The sequence below is a fragment of the Sycon ciliatum genome, chromosome 5 (assembly GCF_964019385.1).
Source record: "Sycon ciliatum chromosome 5, ocSycCili1.1, whole genome shotgun sequence".
In the NCBI taxonomy this organism is placed as follows: domain Eukaryota; kingdom Metazoa; phylum Porifera; class Calcarea; order Leucosolenida; family Sycettidae; genus Sycon; species Sycon ciliatum.
Window position 1 is genome coordinate 37,632,834 of NC_088647.1, and position 18,824 is coordinate 37,651,657.

General features: G+C 47.5%; 1 protein-coding gene and 2 long non-coding RNA genes across 3 annotated transcripts in view; 1 reads left to right on the forward strand and 2 right to left on the reverse strand.

Annotated features, from left to right (window-relative positions):
• Nucleotides 1–18,824, reverse strand: part of LOC135818591 (uncharacterized) — a 195,562-nt gene that overhangs the window by 74,947 nt on the left and 101,791 nt on the right. The window lies entirely within an intron of this gene.
• LOC135818595 (uncharacterized) lies at nt 1,232–4,973 on the forward strand. Its single transcript, XR_010553715.1, has 2 exons — nt 1,232–2,883; nt 4,293–4,973. It is a non-coding gene; the product is annotated as an uncharacterized LOC135818595 (long non-coding RNA).
• On the reverse strand, nt 9,632–17,915 carry LOC135818585 (uncharacterized). The gene is made up of 3 exons (XM_065331976.1): nt 17,560–17,915; nt 16,549–16,884; nt 9,632–13,180 (listed from the first exon to the last, which is right to left on the reverse strand). Exons 1-3 carry the CDS (start codon nt 17,567–17,569, stop codon nt 9,678–9,680), a joined length of 3,849 nt encoding a protein of 1,282 aa, XP_065188048.1. The 5' UTR covers nt 17,570–17,915; the 3' UTR covers nt 9,632–9,677.

Consider the following 18,824-nt stretch of genomic DNA (forward strand, 5'->3'; position numbering starts at 1 on the left):
GCACCCTCCCCCCCCCCCCCCTGGGTACACCACTGGTAGGAACTGAGTCTGTAGAATCTATTTAAAGTCCTGCACAGCTTGATAAGAGTTCAAACTTTTTATCTTGCATAGCACTGTAAAAAATACGTCAGTACCTAATCCTTTAAGGGAAACTTCTGCATTGCCATACCAACCAATTGTCTCCGGTCTTGCAGTACAACACATCCTTTCCCCTTCAACAACTGTCTCTGGTCTAAACTAGCATCTAGTTACCGCCTGAACACATCTACAGTCTCGATCTCAAGCAAACTGTTTGACTCATGAACTTAGCTGTCCAGCATGCCACACAGTTCACACGTGACTCACTGTCATAGAGGATGGCTAAGGTAATTACTAGTTGGTGATCAGTGGAATGGTGTGCTTGCTAACCGTGCCTGTGTTGTGTGTTTGTGCTGTGGTTCAGCAACTGTTGATCCAGGACTGAAACTTACAAGAATTGACAATCAGGCTTCATTCACTGCACATCAGTTCTTGGCTAGCAATGTTGACAATTAGGGTCAGACCTTAGTACCAGCAATACTTGCACACGGGCGGCGGTCACATTGAAATTAGTATCTGAAGAAAGCAAGAAAAATGGAGCATGAACGTCTTTCAAACAAAGGATCTGCACATTCTAAACCCCAAACATACACACACACACACACACACACACACACACACACACACACACACACACACACACACACACACACACACACACACACACACACACACACACACATACACACACACTTGTACTTGTTGCTCACTGCCAAAACTGGTCACGTGGGTCTCCCCGGGAGAGGGGAGAGAGACTCAAAAGGAATCTTGGAAAGATGACTCAATTGGCTATTGAACCGCCCAACGGCCGACACCCCCTGAAATCCCCAAAACTCTGGGTGGACTTGAAAATGATCCCAGTCAGCTGCCATTAGGCATTACTCGCCATTACTGAGTACAGAGCCAGTACACAGTACCGGTACGCGGTAGCACTAGTCGCGCATAGGAACAGTCCCTAGTCTAGATCCCTCTAGCCTAGGCTCTTGTAGTACATGGCTGTACATGCACACTGCAGTAAAAATCGCAAAAGAAATCGTCCTCTCCACCGAACCAGTTGCCAGTGGCAACACATGCAAGCCGCATACATGCACTTGACTTTGATTCTTCTTTTGTTGTTTTCAGTGTTTTCTCTTTCTCATTGATCTCGATAGTGTTGTGGTGCTCGTTACCTTACTGAGACATCTCGTGACCGTGGTTAGTGTCACCAACGGCGGAACGAGGCAGAGCGCCGGGATCGAGCGTGTAAAAACGCGCTGCATTAGCAGCTCCTGGATACAGAGCCAAGGTGCAAGCCAGCATGAGAGATCTTGAGAGATGGGAGATCAGCATGAGAGATGAGATCAGCATGAGATCAGCATGAGATCAGCATGAGAGAATGTAAAACTTCCAACTGGAGAGTGCTATGTTGTTAGGGACGTGTCCCAAAGTGCCATCACATGGCTGTGGAGACTAGTACACACATGGAGGAATATTTTTACTACAGTGATACGGAGTGATATGGAGTACAGATGGATGGATAGAAAAGAAAACTGAGATGATGGGAAGTAAGTACATGTCATGTAAGTTGATTGTGTGGAAGAAATTTGAAACAAGATAAAATAAAAGTTTCACTCAAACATACATGTAACATCCTGATTAGTATTCCATCTTCATTTTTCCAGTTAGTGGCACTCCACACGCTCCGATTACCTGGCGTATATGTGTGTGTGTGTGTGTGTGTGTGTGTGTGTGTGTGTGTGTGCGCGTGTGTGTGTGTGTGTGTGTGTGTGTGTGTGTGTGTGTGTGCCAGCTAGTCCGGTTGGTGGGTACACTTATGCCTGATTGTGTTGGTTCTGTTGCCAATGGGCTCGGCTGCTTGAAGGTGTAATGTTGTACCTGCCACCTTTGTTGGTTGCAGGGTTCATATACTTTCTATTTGAAGTATACATACCTGTTAACCATGGACTGCTTCTGGCTAGATTAACTCTTGTGTAATCAATGGTGCTAGTGAAGCTTATATCAGATCCACTCTGATTTAGCCACCCACACTAGTAGCAAGTATTACCTTCACTGGGGGCAGGGGTAACTGCAGTTGGATCCCGGGACGGATACCCTGATTCCGTCAATCCTTTTTCTGGAACTTGTCCTCGCCCACTTACTGAGGTGTGATGAGCCCATAAGTGGGATAGTTTTCAAGTCCACCCAGAGTTTTGGGGATTTCAGGGTTTTTTAGCCATTGAGCGGTTCTATAGCCAATTGAGTCATCTTTCCAAGATTCCTTTTGAGTCTCTCTCCCCTCTCCCGGGGAGACCCACGTGACCAGTTTTGGAAGTGAGCAACAAGCACAAGTGTGTGTATGTGTGTGAGTGTGTGTGTTTGTGTGTGTGTGTGTGTGCGCGTCCTCAGCCCTTGCAAAGACCCTTGGAGTGCCTGAGGACATTGGTCACATCGTACGGAAACGGCGTTTGCGCTGGCTTGGACACGTGACACGGATGGAAGATGACCGGTTGCCCAAGTGTGTTCTCTTCGGTGAACTGCCTGCCCCGCGTCCCGCGCATGCTCCAGGCAAGAGGTGGAGGACGTCATTATGGATGACGTTTCGTCGGTTGAGCCACCGGTACCAACATGTTGATGGTACGGTGCAGCCCAGAACAGTCCGGAGTGGCGTACCATTGCCCGTCGACCACCCAATGCACCCTCTGCTGCTGGCTACGGTTGCGCCTGTGGCCGCATGTTCCGTCGAAGTGGCGACCTGAAACGCAATCAGTCGTTCTGTCGTGGACTGGAGAATTAACTATGCGCTATCATTGCTAAGCAATGGGCAAGGTAAAGGTGTGTGTGTGTACTGCATGTGTGTGCATGTGTGTGTGTGTGTGTACAGTATGTGTGTGTGTGTGTGTGTGTGTGTGTGTGTGTGTACAGTATGTATGTGTGTGTGTGTGTGTACAGTATGTGTGTGTGTGTGTGTGTGTGTGTGTGTGTGTGTGTGTATTATGCGCCACGAACCTTTCTGCCGGTTGCCGCCATATTAGTCCTTTCTCCATCATTGCCTCTGGCAATGGGCAAGTTCAATGTTCAAGTATGTGTGTGTGTAAAGTCATGCACACACTCTCGTGTGTGGTTGAGTTGGCTAGACAAAGTGACCGTGCATGGGCACGAGGTTTCCGTCATGTCGATGGTATTGGAATTATGTACCGTATTTTCTGGAGACAACGCCGCACTTTGAACACTCAAAATTCACCCAAAAGAATGGCTTATATTCCAAAGACCAAAATAACAGTGATCATCAAATTGATGTCTGTATTTCATGGCAAAAAATGTGGGGGGGGGGGGGGGCTTATACTCCGGAAAAGACGGTACTGTATGACTTGTAATGTAAAATATAAATTTCTCTTAGCCTTGTTAGTGGAATTTGTGTCATTGCTCAGCGGGTATGGGTTGCAACGCCTTGTTGGTTATTGTGTAGGAACAACAAGTTACGCTATAATGTCCACTAACACCACCAGTTACTTGACAATCAGCTCATGCATGTTGAATCTTTAGAGCCACACAAGTTGTGTGCTATGTTGCTATGCGTCCTTGAATCTTGGTTTGACCGTACTGTCCAATGGTCTTGCCAGTATCGTCATGGACATGCATGTACATCGGCCTTCACAGCTAAGACTTTCAGCTTGTGCTTGTCTTGGTTGTGCTCACCTTCCCCTCCTATGTTATCATATAACTAAGAACATTCCAAGTTGGAATGCTGTTGGAGTGCGCATCCAAGACTTGCTAGAGCTAGAGGTGATAGCCAGTTAGTTGTAGAAGGTCAGTACCGTCGGTCAGTGCCGTGCAATGTTATCGCATGAGTTGATTGTCATGTGACACAGGGGTGTTGGACACGCTACGGTCACTACGCTATTGCCCGTATCACTTTTTGCCCCAGGTACCACCCCGTGAACCAATAAAATAAACTGATTTGGACTCTAAATTTCCAAAATTTCGACTCAGCCACCCCTCCCCCACGAGTAACTTGTACTTCAGATGGCTGACCTTACCACACTATAATACCTTCAGATGCCCCTGTAACTGATGGTGTTAGTGGACTTGATAACGTAACTTGTAGTTCCTTGGTGGTTTTTGTGTTTTCTTGGTTTAGCCGACGGTTTCATTTCTGTGTTCTGTAGTGATTGGCCTGTGAAAACAATAATCCAAGTGGATGTCATTGTGTTCTATGTATGTGACTTTTGCAACAGGTTCAAGGCAAGATGCACGTCATGAAGCATTCGGCCCGTGATCTCAGTGTCTGGTAGCTTATGTAGCCGTGGTTGTATGGGTGATCAAAGATGATACTCTGCATATCAATGTAAGTGTGAAGTATTTGTGCTCTGCCCATACAACACAGCAACAACGACAGAGTTACATAGCCAGTGGCTGGCAATGGTGAAGTAATCATATGAATATGTGTTAGTATTCCTGACCTATTGTAAGCAAGTAAGCTCATCATTACTACAAGACTAATAGTATTACTAGCAGCAGACATGACGTCATTCTCCTGTTTACATACCTCTAATATCTGTATGTACAGCTGCAGCAGCAGTGGGTACCATGGCAACACAGTACACACTTTATCTCCCTCCCATGTTCAGTTTTACTGCTCTGCACACACCATCGTGGTGTTGTTGGCGTGTGTTGTGTGGTTTTGTTCTCAGCATCTTCAGCATAGTACACGTAGTGAATCATGTACCGGGTTACTTTCCATCGCCTGCTGCCTCCGCTGCCGTATACGTATCGTTTTTATTGAGATGACGTGAGTTTACCGTGATCAGTGATTTCCCCGTCACCCCGGCTTGCGTGCTGTCATACTGAAAGCTTTCCAATCTATTGAATCTATCCTTTTTGTTCTTGCCTGCAACAGCAATCAACACTCTACCATCTATTTACTGTTGTTTTGTACGTCGCTGCACGTTTGAGCCAGCTATACTGCACTCGTGTGTGTATATGTGTACGGTCTGTCTGAATATCTATAGTCACATGACCAGTGCATGGTTACATCATCAAGAGTACACACAGCTGTACTGTGGTGTCCTGAAGAACGGTTGGGTTAGGTGAAAAACGGACATGCAGGCTGGAATTTCACCCTGGCACAGCATACCAATGTATAGACAGTAACTCAACTGTGCATAAACCATAGTACATGAAAATAGGAATGGTCTAGGCTACTAGTACTACCAGGCTGACCCCCCAGTTCTTTCTAACCCAACAGTACAGTGTAAGTCTGACATCATCTACAAGACTACATGCAGTAGATATCCGCAAAGTTACATGGTGGAATGTACTATGTGTACTGGGGGTAATAAAATAATGACCTCTCCGGAATAGTGCACTCTATTGGGGGTAATACTGCCCTCTCTGGAATGGTGCCCTCTCTTGGGGGTACTAATAATGCCCTCTATTGGGGGTAATAATGCCCTCTCTGGAATGGTGCCCGGGGTGCAGTGCAGACCGTGACTGAATGCTTGAGATCAAGGAAATACATTACAGCTGTATCATGTGTGATGAGGTGATGCAGCATGGCCGCGGTGCAGTGTGGACTGAGAGCAATGGAGTTTCCGCGCGTCTCATCACACCAAGACTAGATAAACTCTTCGTCACAGTCATTAGGAGCAGGAGAGTGCCGGCTACAACTGATCAAGCGTACCACCAGCAAACGTACCACCAGCAACAATGAATGTATTTCAGTTAATGCTGGCATTGGTGTCAATATTGACAAACACGTAGATGTACATCAGCAATGGACTATCAGAGCAGAAGCAGAAGAGCAGTGAACACCATCAGTATAATTATACTGTATATACATATCTATAAGACTATTGTACAGTGTACTCAGCACTTGCTGGTGACAATAACCACATCAACAAAACCAAGAGAATAATCGTGACGGAGAGCTACGTAGTGTGCAACAGTATGAACAGAAGTATTGTCTGCAACATCAGCAGTTGCACTACCAGTAACATCATGTATTCTTGTGTGTATACTTGACTGTGAGGAATTATATCCGTAAATCCTAGAATAACCAGAAAACTGATGATTGAACTGTTTCTTCAGCAGAGTCATGCATGCTACACAATACAATCTGTGAAAACAGTACACACACAAATTACATTGTACTCAAGTGAATTCAATACTCCGTGTAATGTGTGCTGCACGCCCACACACACATACACGCACGCACGCACACACACACACCATTCAGTGGAAGTTGTGCAATCATTGACTGTTGGTTGGTAGATCAAACTTGAACAATACATCAGCTCTGTCCTTGCCTACTCCTTCAGCAACGGCTGGAAGTGATAGAAAGTTTTTAAAGAAGACATTATACATGCACACACACACACACACACACACACACACACACACACACACACACACACACACACACACACACACACACACACACACACACACACGATGCACACAAAGGTGCATGCACAAACACACGTACGCACACACACACACACACACACACACACACATGCACACAAATCGCACAAAAATGTTGGCCTTCTGGAAAGACAGGCAGTTCGTAGGCAGTACGGTCATTCTCGTATTCAAATTCAACACACAAAGAAATGACCTGCATATAGAAAATAGAAAAGAAAAAGGACCAAGGAACTACAAGTTACGCTATGATGTCCACTAACACCACCATTAACCCAGGCCCACGTGTAAACACCCAGGTCTCCGGGCATACCTCTGCATATGCACATGCGCAAGCGCATGTGCACGCACGCGCACACACATTCATGTACACAAACATAATTGCAGACACTCCAACGCCCCGTCTGTGCGTACAACGACGTACTCGTGCACGCACTCACAAGGAATCAGCACATAAGTTGGGAGTTGCCATGACTTCATTTTGATTACTTCAGCAAAGTGATGATAGACCAGTTCCAAGAATGCAAACGATAATATTTGCGTCATATCATCACATACGGTCGTCAGTAATTCACACTACCCGCCGGGGGCAGACGCACGAACAGCCCACCATCATAATAATTATTGTATGTGTGTGGTGTGACGCCTCATGCCAGGCAGTTGTGTGAGTTCTTGGCGTCGGTGGTCGTTCGTTTGCCCTCGCTGGGCAGTATGAGGTCGGCCCTAGCGGGCAGTATGCTTTTGCCCTTGGCGGGCAGGTTGTCGGCCTCGGTGGCTGTTCGTTTGCTCAATAGCCAGTATGATTCAGCCCTCGGCGGGCAGTATATAATCGGTCCACGGTGGGCAGCATTCTTTGGCCCTCGGTGGGTACTACGCTTTATCCCTTGGCGGGAAGTTTGCTGTAGCCCTCGGGGGCAGGCTATTGGCCTTGACGGCCGTTGTGCACCCTCGGTTGGGCGGTATGCTTTAGCCTTCAGTAGGCAGGTTTCTGGCCTCGGCGGCTGTTCGTGCGCCATCCGTTGGGCTATACGCTTATTCTTGCGGTCGGGCTATAATCATGCGCTCTCGGTCGGGCTATAATCATGCGCTCTCGGTCGGGCTATAATCATGCGCTCTCGGTCGGGCTATAATCATGCGCTCTCGGTCGGGATATAATCATGCGCTCTCGGTCGGGCTATAATCATGCGCTCTCGGTCGGGCTATAATCATGCGCTCTCGGTCGGGCTATAATCATGCGCTCTCGGTCGGGCTATAATCATGCGCTCTCGGTCGGGCTATAATCATGCGCTCTCGGTCGGGCTATAATCATGCGCTCTCGGTCGGGCTATAATCATGCGCTCTCGGTCGGGCTATAATCATGCGCTCTCGGTCGGGCTATAATCATGCGCTCTCGGTCGGGCTATAATCATGCGCTCTCGGTCGGGCTATAATCATGCGCTCTCGGTCGGGCTATAATCATGCGCTCTCGGTCGGTCTATAATCATGCGCTCTTGGTCGGGCTATAATCATGCGCTCTCGGTCGGGCTATAATCATGCGCTCTCGGTCGGGCTATAATCATGCGCTCTCGGTAGGGCTATACGCTTCTCTCGCGCCCTCAGTTGGGCAGTATGCTTTAACCCTCGATGGGTAAGCTGTTGGCCTGGGCGGCCGTTCATGCGCCCGCAGCGGGCAGGTTTCTGGCCATGTCGGCCATTTGTGCGCCCTCGGTGGGCAGTATGCTAACGGTCCACAGCGGGCAGGATTACTTAGCCCTCAGTGGCTTGGCTGTTGACCTCCCCAGCCGCTTATGTCACCGGCCCACGGTGGGCAGCTGCAGGCTAGCCCTCATTGGCCAAGAACTCACACAGCTGCCTGGCATGAGGCGTCACACCACACACATACAATATGATGGTGGGCCATTCGTGCGTCTGCCGCCGGTGGGCGGTGCGAATTACTGACGACCGAATGTGATGATATGACGCAAATATTATCGTTTGCTGTCTTGGAACTGGTCTATCATCACATACTATTATATTTAATATATTTAATCAAAATGAAGTCATGGCAACCCCCAAACCTATGTGTTGAGTGCTTGTGAGTGTGTGCGTGAGTACACCGTTGTACTCACAGACGGGACGTAGGAGTGTCTGCAATTATGTTTAAGCACATGAATGTGTGTGTGTGTGTGTGTGTGCGTGCGTGTGTGTGTGTGTGTGTGTGTGTGTGTGTGTGTGTGCGCGTGTGACCTGACTTGCGTGTGTACCCGTGGGCCTGGGTTTAAAGCTAAAACTGCATTTTGACACATGAAGAAATCAACTGCAAAGGAACGCTCCTTCACATCCCGACAATTCAAGAGCTTGAAGAAGACACGTCTTCCGATATGACACCATAACACTAACAGGATGTCTGTACAATTTTGCCAGCTTGTAAATCGTGCAGGGACAGTCACGTGACACACACTCACAGCAATATGCCAATATTGCGCGTGTGCCAGGGCTAACTAGACTTTGCTGTGCAAAGCCTACATGTTACTGAACAATCAGCTCATGCCATAACATTGCACGACACTGACCGACGCTCCTGGCATTCTACAACTAACTGGTTAAAGCACGATGCACAATATCACTTATGCGACGCGATGAGCGACGAGCGATGCGATCAAAATGTTTTTCTGCAAGATTTTGAATCGCACCTCCGTCGCAGGTCGCATCGCGGAAAGTTGAGCCTAGTTCAACTTCTGCGACAAGCGACGAGCGATGCGCATCACTTTCTACACGGCGGGCGCACGTGACAGCTCGCGTACAGTTTTGGACTGTGCATGCCCTGCAACGATGTGCCATGCATTGTGCATCGAAGACTCTTCGTGCGATTCGAAAAAGACTTTTGCTCGACGCTCATCGCATCGCAGAAGTGATAGTGTGCATCGCGTTTTACTACTCCCTGGTACAGACCAGGAAGTAGTAAAATGCTGTTATTTTACTACTCCCTGGTACAGACCAGCTGAGGTGGACGTTTGCTGCAGACTTTATGGTACTGGTCAAGTACACACATCTGTAGATTGAGAGTCTGGCTAGGGTGACTAGTGTATTGTGTGTCTGATCATCATAATTCATCAACAAACAGGTGTACCCGTATTTCATACACTGATCAACACTGTACATCTACTACTGTACAACACATACCTGGGAATATGCTGATGTTCTGCAACGTCTTCCTGCAATCAATCCGAGATGAACTCCAGGACAGTAGAGTTGCTATACCGTAGCCTGGAATTGTACAATGGAGGTCGAAGTTTGTCCATAGAGCATGGGTTCCCGTACAAGTGTACACCCTCCATCCTCATGATGCCTGGTGACTGCAGCATGGCTTGAATGCTATCATCGGTGATCTTGCAGTTAATTAGGCTGATCAATCTCAAGCTTGTGTTCTTCCTCATCATATTCACCAGGGCATGCACTGCGGCATCACCAATCTTATTGCTTGCCATAGACATCCATTCAATACGTGTATGGTGATGGAGAGAGTGTAGGATACTTGCACCAACTTCATCACTCATGCCCGTCCGGCTAAATGAAATGAAGCGCAGCCGGTGGAATCCAGAGAGAAGCTGGCATAGCAATCTGCAATCAGCATGACTGGGCTGTATATCATGAAACACTGGGTTTTGCGGCAGATCCAATGCACTGACATGTGACTGTGGTGATGTCACTGCTTGTAGTACACTTACAACACCAGATAGCTGTATCCTATTGTTGTCCAGACTAAGGTATTTCAGCACTGTGTTGTGAGCAAGGCCAGATGTTGCCAGAGCAGTTGCTCCAGCATCGGTGATGTTACACAGTGCTATGTCCAGTAGGTCTAGGTCAGTGTTGGTTGCAAGGTGCTGACCAAGTGATGACATCATGGAGTCATCAACCTTACAAGGTAGGTCACCACCATGTTCACTGACCAGACGATCAATTGACTCAGTCTCTACTGAAGTACCAGTAGCATAGCGGCTGCCAATGTCGATTACGTCACCACCACATTGACTAGACGTAGCCACTTCCTGTAGAAGACGGATTGTTACACCAGTGCCGCTCAGATAAACCCTGCATGGTGGTAGTGTTGTGCTGACACTCCCAGTGTGCTCACGACTGCGACGAGCTTGCAGAAAGTCAACCACACTAGCGGCTAGCTCATCAGTCAGTCTGTTGTTTTCAAAGAAGAGATGCTGTATGGTATCATGAGAATGGAGACTGGATAGTACACATGACACGTCACTGTTGGAGAGTGAGTTGTCATGCAGCCATAGACTGTCAAGGTGTGGTAACTGTGTGACCAGTGTTGCCAGGTCAGATCCACATCCACTATCCAGTCCACACCATGCCAGTGATAGATCTGTGAGATTGTTACAAGGAGCCAAGTTGCTCACAAATGCTGCCAAACCATCATTGCCAAGTACTGTAGCCCTTGCATTCAGGAACGTTAGACTTGGGTGTTTTACACATCCAGCAAGTGCTGCTCCATCTGCAGATCCACTGGTCAACCTTGTGTTGCTAATGTCAAGAACCTGGAGGGTACGCCGTGTTGATCTAGACAGTGTGCTTGATATGCTTGCCAATGGTGCTGCAGTGAGATTGGCACCACACAAAGTCACCTTGACGCATTTATCCAGTTGGTCAGACAGCAAAATGACACTGTCACCTGACAGATTACAATTGCAGAGATCCAGAGACTTTACATGGTCTACAAGCTCCAAAACAGTATGTAAAGCCATCACATCAACAACTTCAAGGTGGATTGCACTAACATCAATTCCATCACTGGCCAGGAGGTTGGCTGACATAGCATAGCAGCTATGTGTGACTATGTCAGTGTCCTGATTGGGATTACCTAGAGTGCGGTTATGTTGGAGTGAAATGCGGTTTTCCATCAAACATCTCATCATGAACAGAAGCATCTTCTTCTTGCCCTTGACAGTATGATCACTGATGCTGTTTTCAGACTGTAGAGCCAACAATGATGAAAATAGAATGTCTGGCTTTAGTGCTCCAAAGACAAACTGCCAGAAGACAAGTGTGTTCAAGTCTGTGCCGACAGTGTTGATGCACCTGCGGATGATGTCTACGCACGAGTCAGAAGAAATGATGCATCTCGATGCACACCACTCTTGCAGTGTCAAGTGAGTCAAGGACACAGTCTGAGTGGAACCGACGAACGACGGATGCATACCAGGGTTGAGCAGTAAGCCGAGATCTTGACAAATGGACTGGTGGAGGGTTGACAGCGTGGATGTAAAAGTAGCCATGCCCCTTTGATATGTTGCAAGACACATCGTGTAGAGATTGTGCAATGCCTTGACTAGCTCCACAGCATGGTGATCACACTCCTCATCATTGTTGCTTGTCTCCTTCACATAGCGCTCCAAATGATGTTCTATTACCACGGGGATACTGACAAGATCACCACAACTGAAGTGCCGGCCACCACTGCAGTGACTGATGACGTCATGTGCAAGCCGTACTTGACCAAACTTCCCTTCTCGCCGCTTTTCCAGCTTTGCGACTGAGGAGCGTAAGTAGTGGTCATAGAAAAGTGTCACACTGGAGGGTAGAGAGTTGTTGATGGGATATTGCTGAACGAGCAGAGCACATAGGAGTGGAGATTGTTGAATGGCTTCCTTCAGCAGACAGTTGTTCCGTTGGGAAAGCTCTTCCATACACTTCTTGGCAACCTCCTCTCCGAGCTGTCGTGAGCAGTACGCAAAGAGCTGGTCTGCCGAGAAGCCGAGGAGTCGAAAACGTAAGCGGAAATGCTGTATGTGCTGATACGCTTTATCAGATGGTCGGCTAGTTGCGATTACAATAGCATCAGGTAGTAGTGAATAGTAACTGCTGCTGCTCCTCAATATTACAGCTTGGGCTGCTGATCCTTTGCCAAACCCACCACTGCCAAGTTCGTCGATGCCATCAATAACGATCAATACCTGGTCGGAATGCTCAGAGAGGTAATTGAGCAGTATAGATTGCTCCTGTGTACTGATGCCCAACTGGTCCAAACCAAGAAATACACACCAATCAGTTGACTGCATACGTTTCAAATCACGGCATGGCACGTAGAAAATGAATTCAATCTTTGCCAGATTCCCAGTTGTTGTCTCCATGATGTCGGCAATGACTCGTTTGCTCAGTGTTGTCTTTCCCTGCCCAGCGTTGCCAATTACAATGCAACTTTCCAGAATGTCTGTGTCAACTGTGTCATCACCACCACCAACACCAACACCACTTTTGCCACCGCTTGTTACACCTTCATAATAATGGGGATCAGACAAGAGCTGCTTAGCGCTGGACAGAACAAACTGCCTTCCTCCTTCCACTTTGTCACTCTTATCTTGTTTTGCTCCTGGGATAGCAACGCCTGGTGTACGGTCAGATATTGGCTGTCTTCCAGTGACACGGCGAGTTGCAGCTTGTTGCGCACGATACGTCAGCTGCAGAGCATCTTTCTCCGTCAGAGCCTGCATGGGCACGAAGCAATCCTTGACATCGCCGGACAAGCAAGTTAGATCTGAATGATCAGCGGTGGTCTTGCACAGATGTGTATTCACTCTGTGCAGATGTTGTTTAAGACGTTGAATGTGCCCACCATTGTCTGCTCCATCATCATTCACTGCCAGTGTATTACATGTCACTGTGCCATCGTTAGCTGTGTTGCTGGCTGCACGCATAGTAGCAACATGAACTGTGGTGAAACACAGGACAGGAAAGAGGAAAAAGAACAAATTGTTTGATGGTATATCATTGTACAGATGTACTGTGATGATATGTTGACAAGTATATTCCTAAATGTAGATAGTGTGTGTGTGTGTGTGTATGTGTGTGTGTGTGTGTGTATGTGTGTGTGTGTGTATGTGTGTGTGTGTGTGTTTGTGTGTGCCTCTGTGTGTGTGTGTGTGTGTGTGTGTGCCTCTGTGTGTGTGTGTGTGTGTGTGTGTGTGTATGTGTGTGTGTGTGTGTGTGTGTGCCTCTGTGTGTGTGTGTGTGTGTGTGTGTGTGTGTGCGCGTATGTGTGCGTGTGTGTGTGGGGGGGGGGGGGTGTGCGTGTGTGTGTGTGGGGGGGGGGGGTGTCTGTGCGTGCGTGTTTGTGTGTGTCTGTGTGAACCACGGATTGTACTCTTTACATACACACATACATAAGAACTGAACTGAAAGGCGTCAACAAAAGAAATTAATACGTGAGTAATCTCGATTGACGCTGTGTACAGCTTTGTTGTAAAATATTTTCAAAGTTTGCCAGTATCACTGGTCGATACTCCGCAGCTGCATTTCACAAAGTCCAACAAAATAAACAGGGCAGGGTTTTCTTGAAAAACTGTTCTCCATGTTCTGTGTGGAGCATTGTCGTGCTCAGGCATGCACTGCCGAAAATGTAGCAAAGCTGCTAGATTCTGGTTTGGTGGGAGGTGCGAAAATGCATCTAGGATTCTCGTTATAGATCCAGGTTGACGTCTTATTTCGTATTGTGTTTCGGCAGGTGGGTCTCTTCAGTTCACCTGGGTGGGCCAGCGTCCGATCTTGGTGAACCACAGTCTGTCTGGTGGGCTGGAGGGGTGGAAGGATCATGCTCATATTTAAATCGGTTTGCCTTGCGGGTGTTGTGGGTTCTGGGTGTTGCTGGTTGTCACATGTGCGTCACAATAAGTGCCTGACGGTTTTGGTTTTTTGCTTTGCAAGCGGATGTACTAAATGTTTCCGGTGTTATTATGGTGTTATCCCTGTGGTTGTCAGGGTGGAGCCCTGGGGCTATTCAGGGTAGCGCCGTGTGATTTTTTCTTTAATGTCTTTTTGCGTATTGGTAACCGATTTGTTTGTGTGGTATCTGGTGTCTTCACTGATTAATCGCTCCTGTTTCTGTAGACGTGTTCTTCCTTGCTATTATTCCATTCCTTCGTGTGGTTTTCTTTTCTGATTATTGGCGATGGTTGAGATGTTTGTGTTAGTCTGTGTTTCTTTCTGTGTCCGTCTTTGTGTCTCTGTGAGTTTTTGTAACCCCATCTGCTGTGTGGTGGTTTTTCGGTCAACCCTCCAGTGTGCGTCCTGTGCTGCAAGATGCCTGGATACCCAGTTCTGCTGCCACTGTCTTCTCGGTCCGTGAGTGCCGTCGGTCTCGCCGCTCCCGGCAGCGTCGCGGAGACCAGCGTGCGGCTACTCGTCACGTGTCCAACAATTGTGGTCATACATGTTGTGTTTTATTCTCGCATTTTTATGCTCATTCACAATTTCATTTCTTTCCTCTTTCTGTCTTCTCCGATCCGTCTTCTTCAATTTTTTGGGCTTCATTTGTTTCGCTTTCATCCTCAGGAGAGGATGTCTTTTTTCGGTGGGGGATAGAGTTGTACACGCTGCTGAATCGTGGAACACGCTGCTGAATCGTGGTACACGCTGCTGAATCGTGGTACACGCTGCTGAATCGTGGTACACGCTGCTGAATCGTGGTACACGCTGCTGCGCTTTTGCAACAGGTGTGTACTCACATGCATAACGTCTAGTTCACATTCGACGGAACGCTGATGGTACGGGACGTAAGGCCTGTCGGGAAGGCTGGGATGAACTGTAAAATCTTGTACGATTCGTACGACACGACATGCTGCAGTCGTTTCGTCGTTCAGCAGCGAACGACGCCAGTCATAAGGCCCGGCCCATGACAGGGTGACCTTTGGCCCTATTTTCTTATTTTCGGTATTTCTTTTCAATTATTTCTCCTTGAATGAAGCGGAATCAAGTTCACAATACCAGTATTTCATGAACACCAAAAATGTAGCATCGAAAGGCGTGCCATTCAAATTATAGCTCCAGGGAATGATAAAACAGTTCGTCTGCCACGCTCCTGAACTATCCCTAAATACCATGATAAGTGACACCAGACCGTATCTTGCAAAACTTCAACTCAAGTCGTGTTAGCCATTCTGCGAGTTATCATGGGAAGCATAGTGTTCGAAATGCTAAAAATTTCCAAAGTACGAATCGGGAGTAGTCGGCGCACAACGCCGTCTCCTGTTCACACTCAAAATGCAGCTGTTTTGTACACTTGCATCCCCGTCTACGCCCGTCTACGGTATGAAAAGTTGGATCGATCAAACTCTTCCCGTCGCTTCCCGATCTGTACGGCAGTACGGCTGCGTTCCCGTTCCTGGTGTTCACATTGGACGCCGTCAGACTGTCCCATCGCTTCTCGTTGATCCTTACGTCACGTCCCGTCGTGCCCCGTCGAATGTGAACTAGGCTTTATAGTCACCCGCTCTGTACACACTTCTCGCACTGGTCCCCATTGGGACAGCATTGTATCGCTTACCCGTGCACATTTTGTGCTGATAAGCGCACCACTTTTGCCCTGATGAGTGCACCACTTTCCTGGATAATATTCACTTGTCAGTAGTCATACGTCAGTTGCCCAGACGTCTCCTTAGAGAAAGAAAAAAGTATTCTCTCCTACTGCACAGCTGGCCTTCTGTTGCGTATCGCGGCCGCAAGAGGGGTACAGTTCGGTTTTAGCTACAGTCCATTCAGAAAAAAGATGAGCGCTGGCCCCGGAGAGCACTCGTGCTTGGTGATTTCGCCAGTGACGCGAGATTCGAAACTTGAAAAGGGTCCACAAAAGGTACCTCAACTGGGGTTTGAACCTCAAATGCACTGTTCTGCAAGTGGAGTGCACGGGTTGGATTTTCATGGTTTTCCCCAATTCAGTGCTTTGGGGGCAAAACCCGGCCGAAATCCTATTCTTGTTATGGCTTGCTTTTTGGAGAAATAGACTTCAAAAACACAATTGGAAGTGGATTCCATGGGGATTGCCAAAAAAATTGAGAAAAAACTCAAAATTTGACCCATTTCTGGCCAAAAGCTAGGATATCATCTTTTTCTGAATGTACTGTAGACTATACTTTGGTGTAATGAGTTTAATTCTGCTGGTAAGGTACAAAACTAAAATTTCCCTTCACAGCAGAAGTTTGATTGATGGCAATGTTTAAATTGGGGACGTTCAGACTGTAAGGGGTATACCCACACCCCCAACACCATTCTTGTGACCATCCCCATTCTGGACATATCAATTACCTGTCTCGTGAGAGGATGTCTTGGCCGTTGGTGGCTGGTCAACGGGCAACAGGAGAAGCATTTCTTGGTACAATTCATCATACAATGGACCCAAGTCATGGATTACATTGCAGAGTAGTTTATAAGCACCTGTGCGCCCAGGACTTATAAGACTGATGATGTGAGAATTATGCGCTTCCTTTCCTTTGTTGTTCTCCAGATGCTCCAATGTCTCAATTTGTTTTCTTCTTGTGAACGCACCTTTGTCCTGCATAGAATGTCGAAAGCTCGTTGCATCCAATTCATAAATCCAGGGTAAGATATGGGAAATGAACTTGGGATCATCAAATGGTCCGTCTAAAGAACACGAAAAGACAAAACAAATATACAGGAATGTCGAACTAATTGAAACAGCATGGACAGATAATCATTAGCAATTTTGAGACAGTATCCTGGACAACCAATCACCATGACAACCGGGTCATGTTTGGACACCTCAACATCATGTACCCTCCCAACCCCCCCCCCCCCCCCCCCCGCCATCCCTTCCTTAGCATACTCAAGCTCGACTGATGTGGAGCGACCTCCCTGGAAAACTGTACTTTAAGTATGGAGCCATGTTTTCTTGCAGGTTTGCAAAGTGAAACATTTGATGGATGTTTTGTTTATGGACGGCTCTGCGGGATGGTAGTCAAATACAGTCAAATGAAAAGTCAAGTTGGCAGGTCCCCTGTTCTATTTGTGGTGATATCTCGAGGCAGCTTTTCGGGATGTAAGGAGCACTGCTACTGCCAGGGCTCGGCCATCATCGGATTTCGGCTTGCCATTTGAAATTGCGTACAGCGGCTCAACGGATGTAAGCAACAAATATTCTATAATGGGTTTGGTTCTCTATAAGGCATCTGCATTCTATAGCCTGTCTGCTTTAGATAGGAGTTTTGTTTCTTGTTTGCTCTTGTAATCGCATGTAACCAAAGGCTTGTTGCTAAGATACTGCACATTCAATTATGGTGGACTGCTGGTCTGACTTACTGTTAGACATTTTGAAGTACTTTCAGGACGATGATAAACTGGTTATTGTAGCACGGTTCATACACTCTTCACTGCAGTCATGGTCTGTGTAGCTTTCTGCACATACACACAGACACACAAACACACACACACGCACACGCACACGCACACACACACACACACACACAAACACATACACGGACACACAAACACACACACACGGACACACGCACGAATACACAACTGAATTTGAGATAGGCCACTGCTGGTGCTGTTGTTTCTTCAAACCGGTATGCCCAGTTTTCATTGAACAAGTTCCCAGGAATACAGAAGCTAGCAATGGTAGTCATGGCTCTGCAATACAACTCACCGCTATCATCGGGAGATGAAAGCAGCTGCTAGGCGTTGAACAGCTGGATTATGTGATTACCAGAAACTCAGCTTGGCTAGTCATCCAGGTCACTCCCAACATTCAATAGTTGACAATGCCTCATTCACTGCAGTGATCAGTTCCTTTCCTTGCTACGCTGTCGCAACCTTTACATCTGCCGGTACAGTGTGTAAGGTGCACACGTTTGTTGTGGTGTCTGAAAGAAGGAAAGAGAGAATAGAAGTCAGGTTTTAAAGTACTGATAATATTCAGAAGAGAATGTATCATGAATCATGGATGAGCAGCCTATGCTCATTCTTAGTCACTAACTACACTGTAATGGCTTTACATGTGTCTTCACTTAACACTCTACTATACTGATACAGGTTATCAACTTACACACAGTGTATAGTAGTAGACACGGGCGTATGCCAATGCTCCACTGCAAGACCGACAACCAACTGCACAAGAGGTCGCCCTCCTGGCAAGCCTGAGCTCCTCGCAGCTCAATAGCAACAGCGAGCCGGAATCCACAAATTTGCATGGCACAGCTAGTGGGCAGGGGGCTGCAACACCCCCAATCCCGCCAGCTGACCAACGACTCAGACTCGGTGAGCTGAGCCCGAGGACACAGCGCAGGTCATATCTGCAGCGTACGAGGAAATCGTACACTTCCGGCCTAACCTGTTCTCCATCCCATCGGGTGCACATGTCAGGTCAGTGGGGGACTTGAGCGCTCGCTACCTCAACACGTTCTGAACAAACGCAGCGGGAGAAGGCATAGCCTTGAAGCCTCAATTATGGTCTGCCACAATCTTCTACTGCAACAACCGGTCAACTGCTTGACACGCAAGGTGCATGTGGAATGTCTGAACCGACGAATGCAACTTTGGAACGAGGGAAACATCGATGAGCT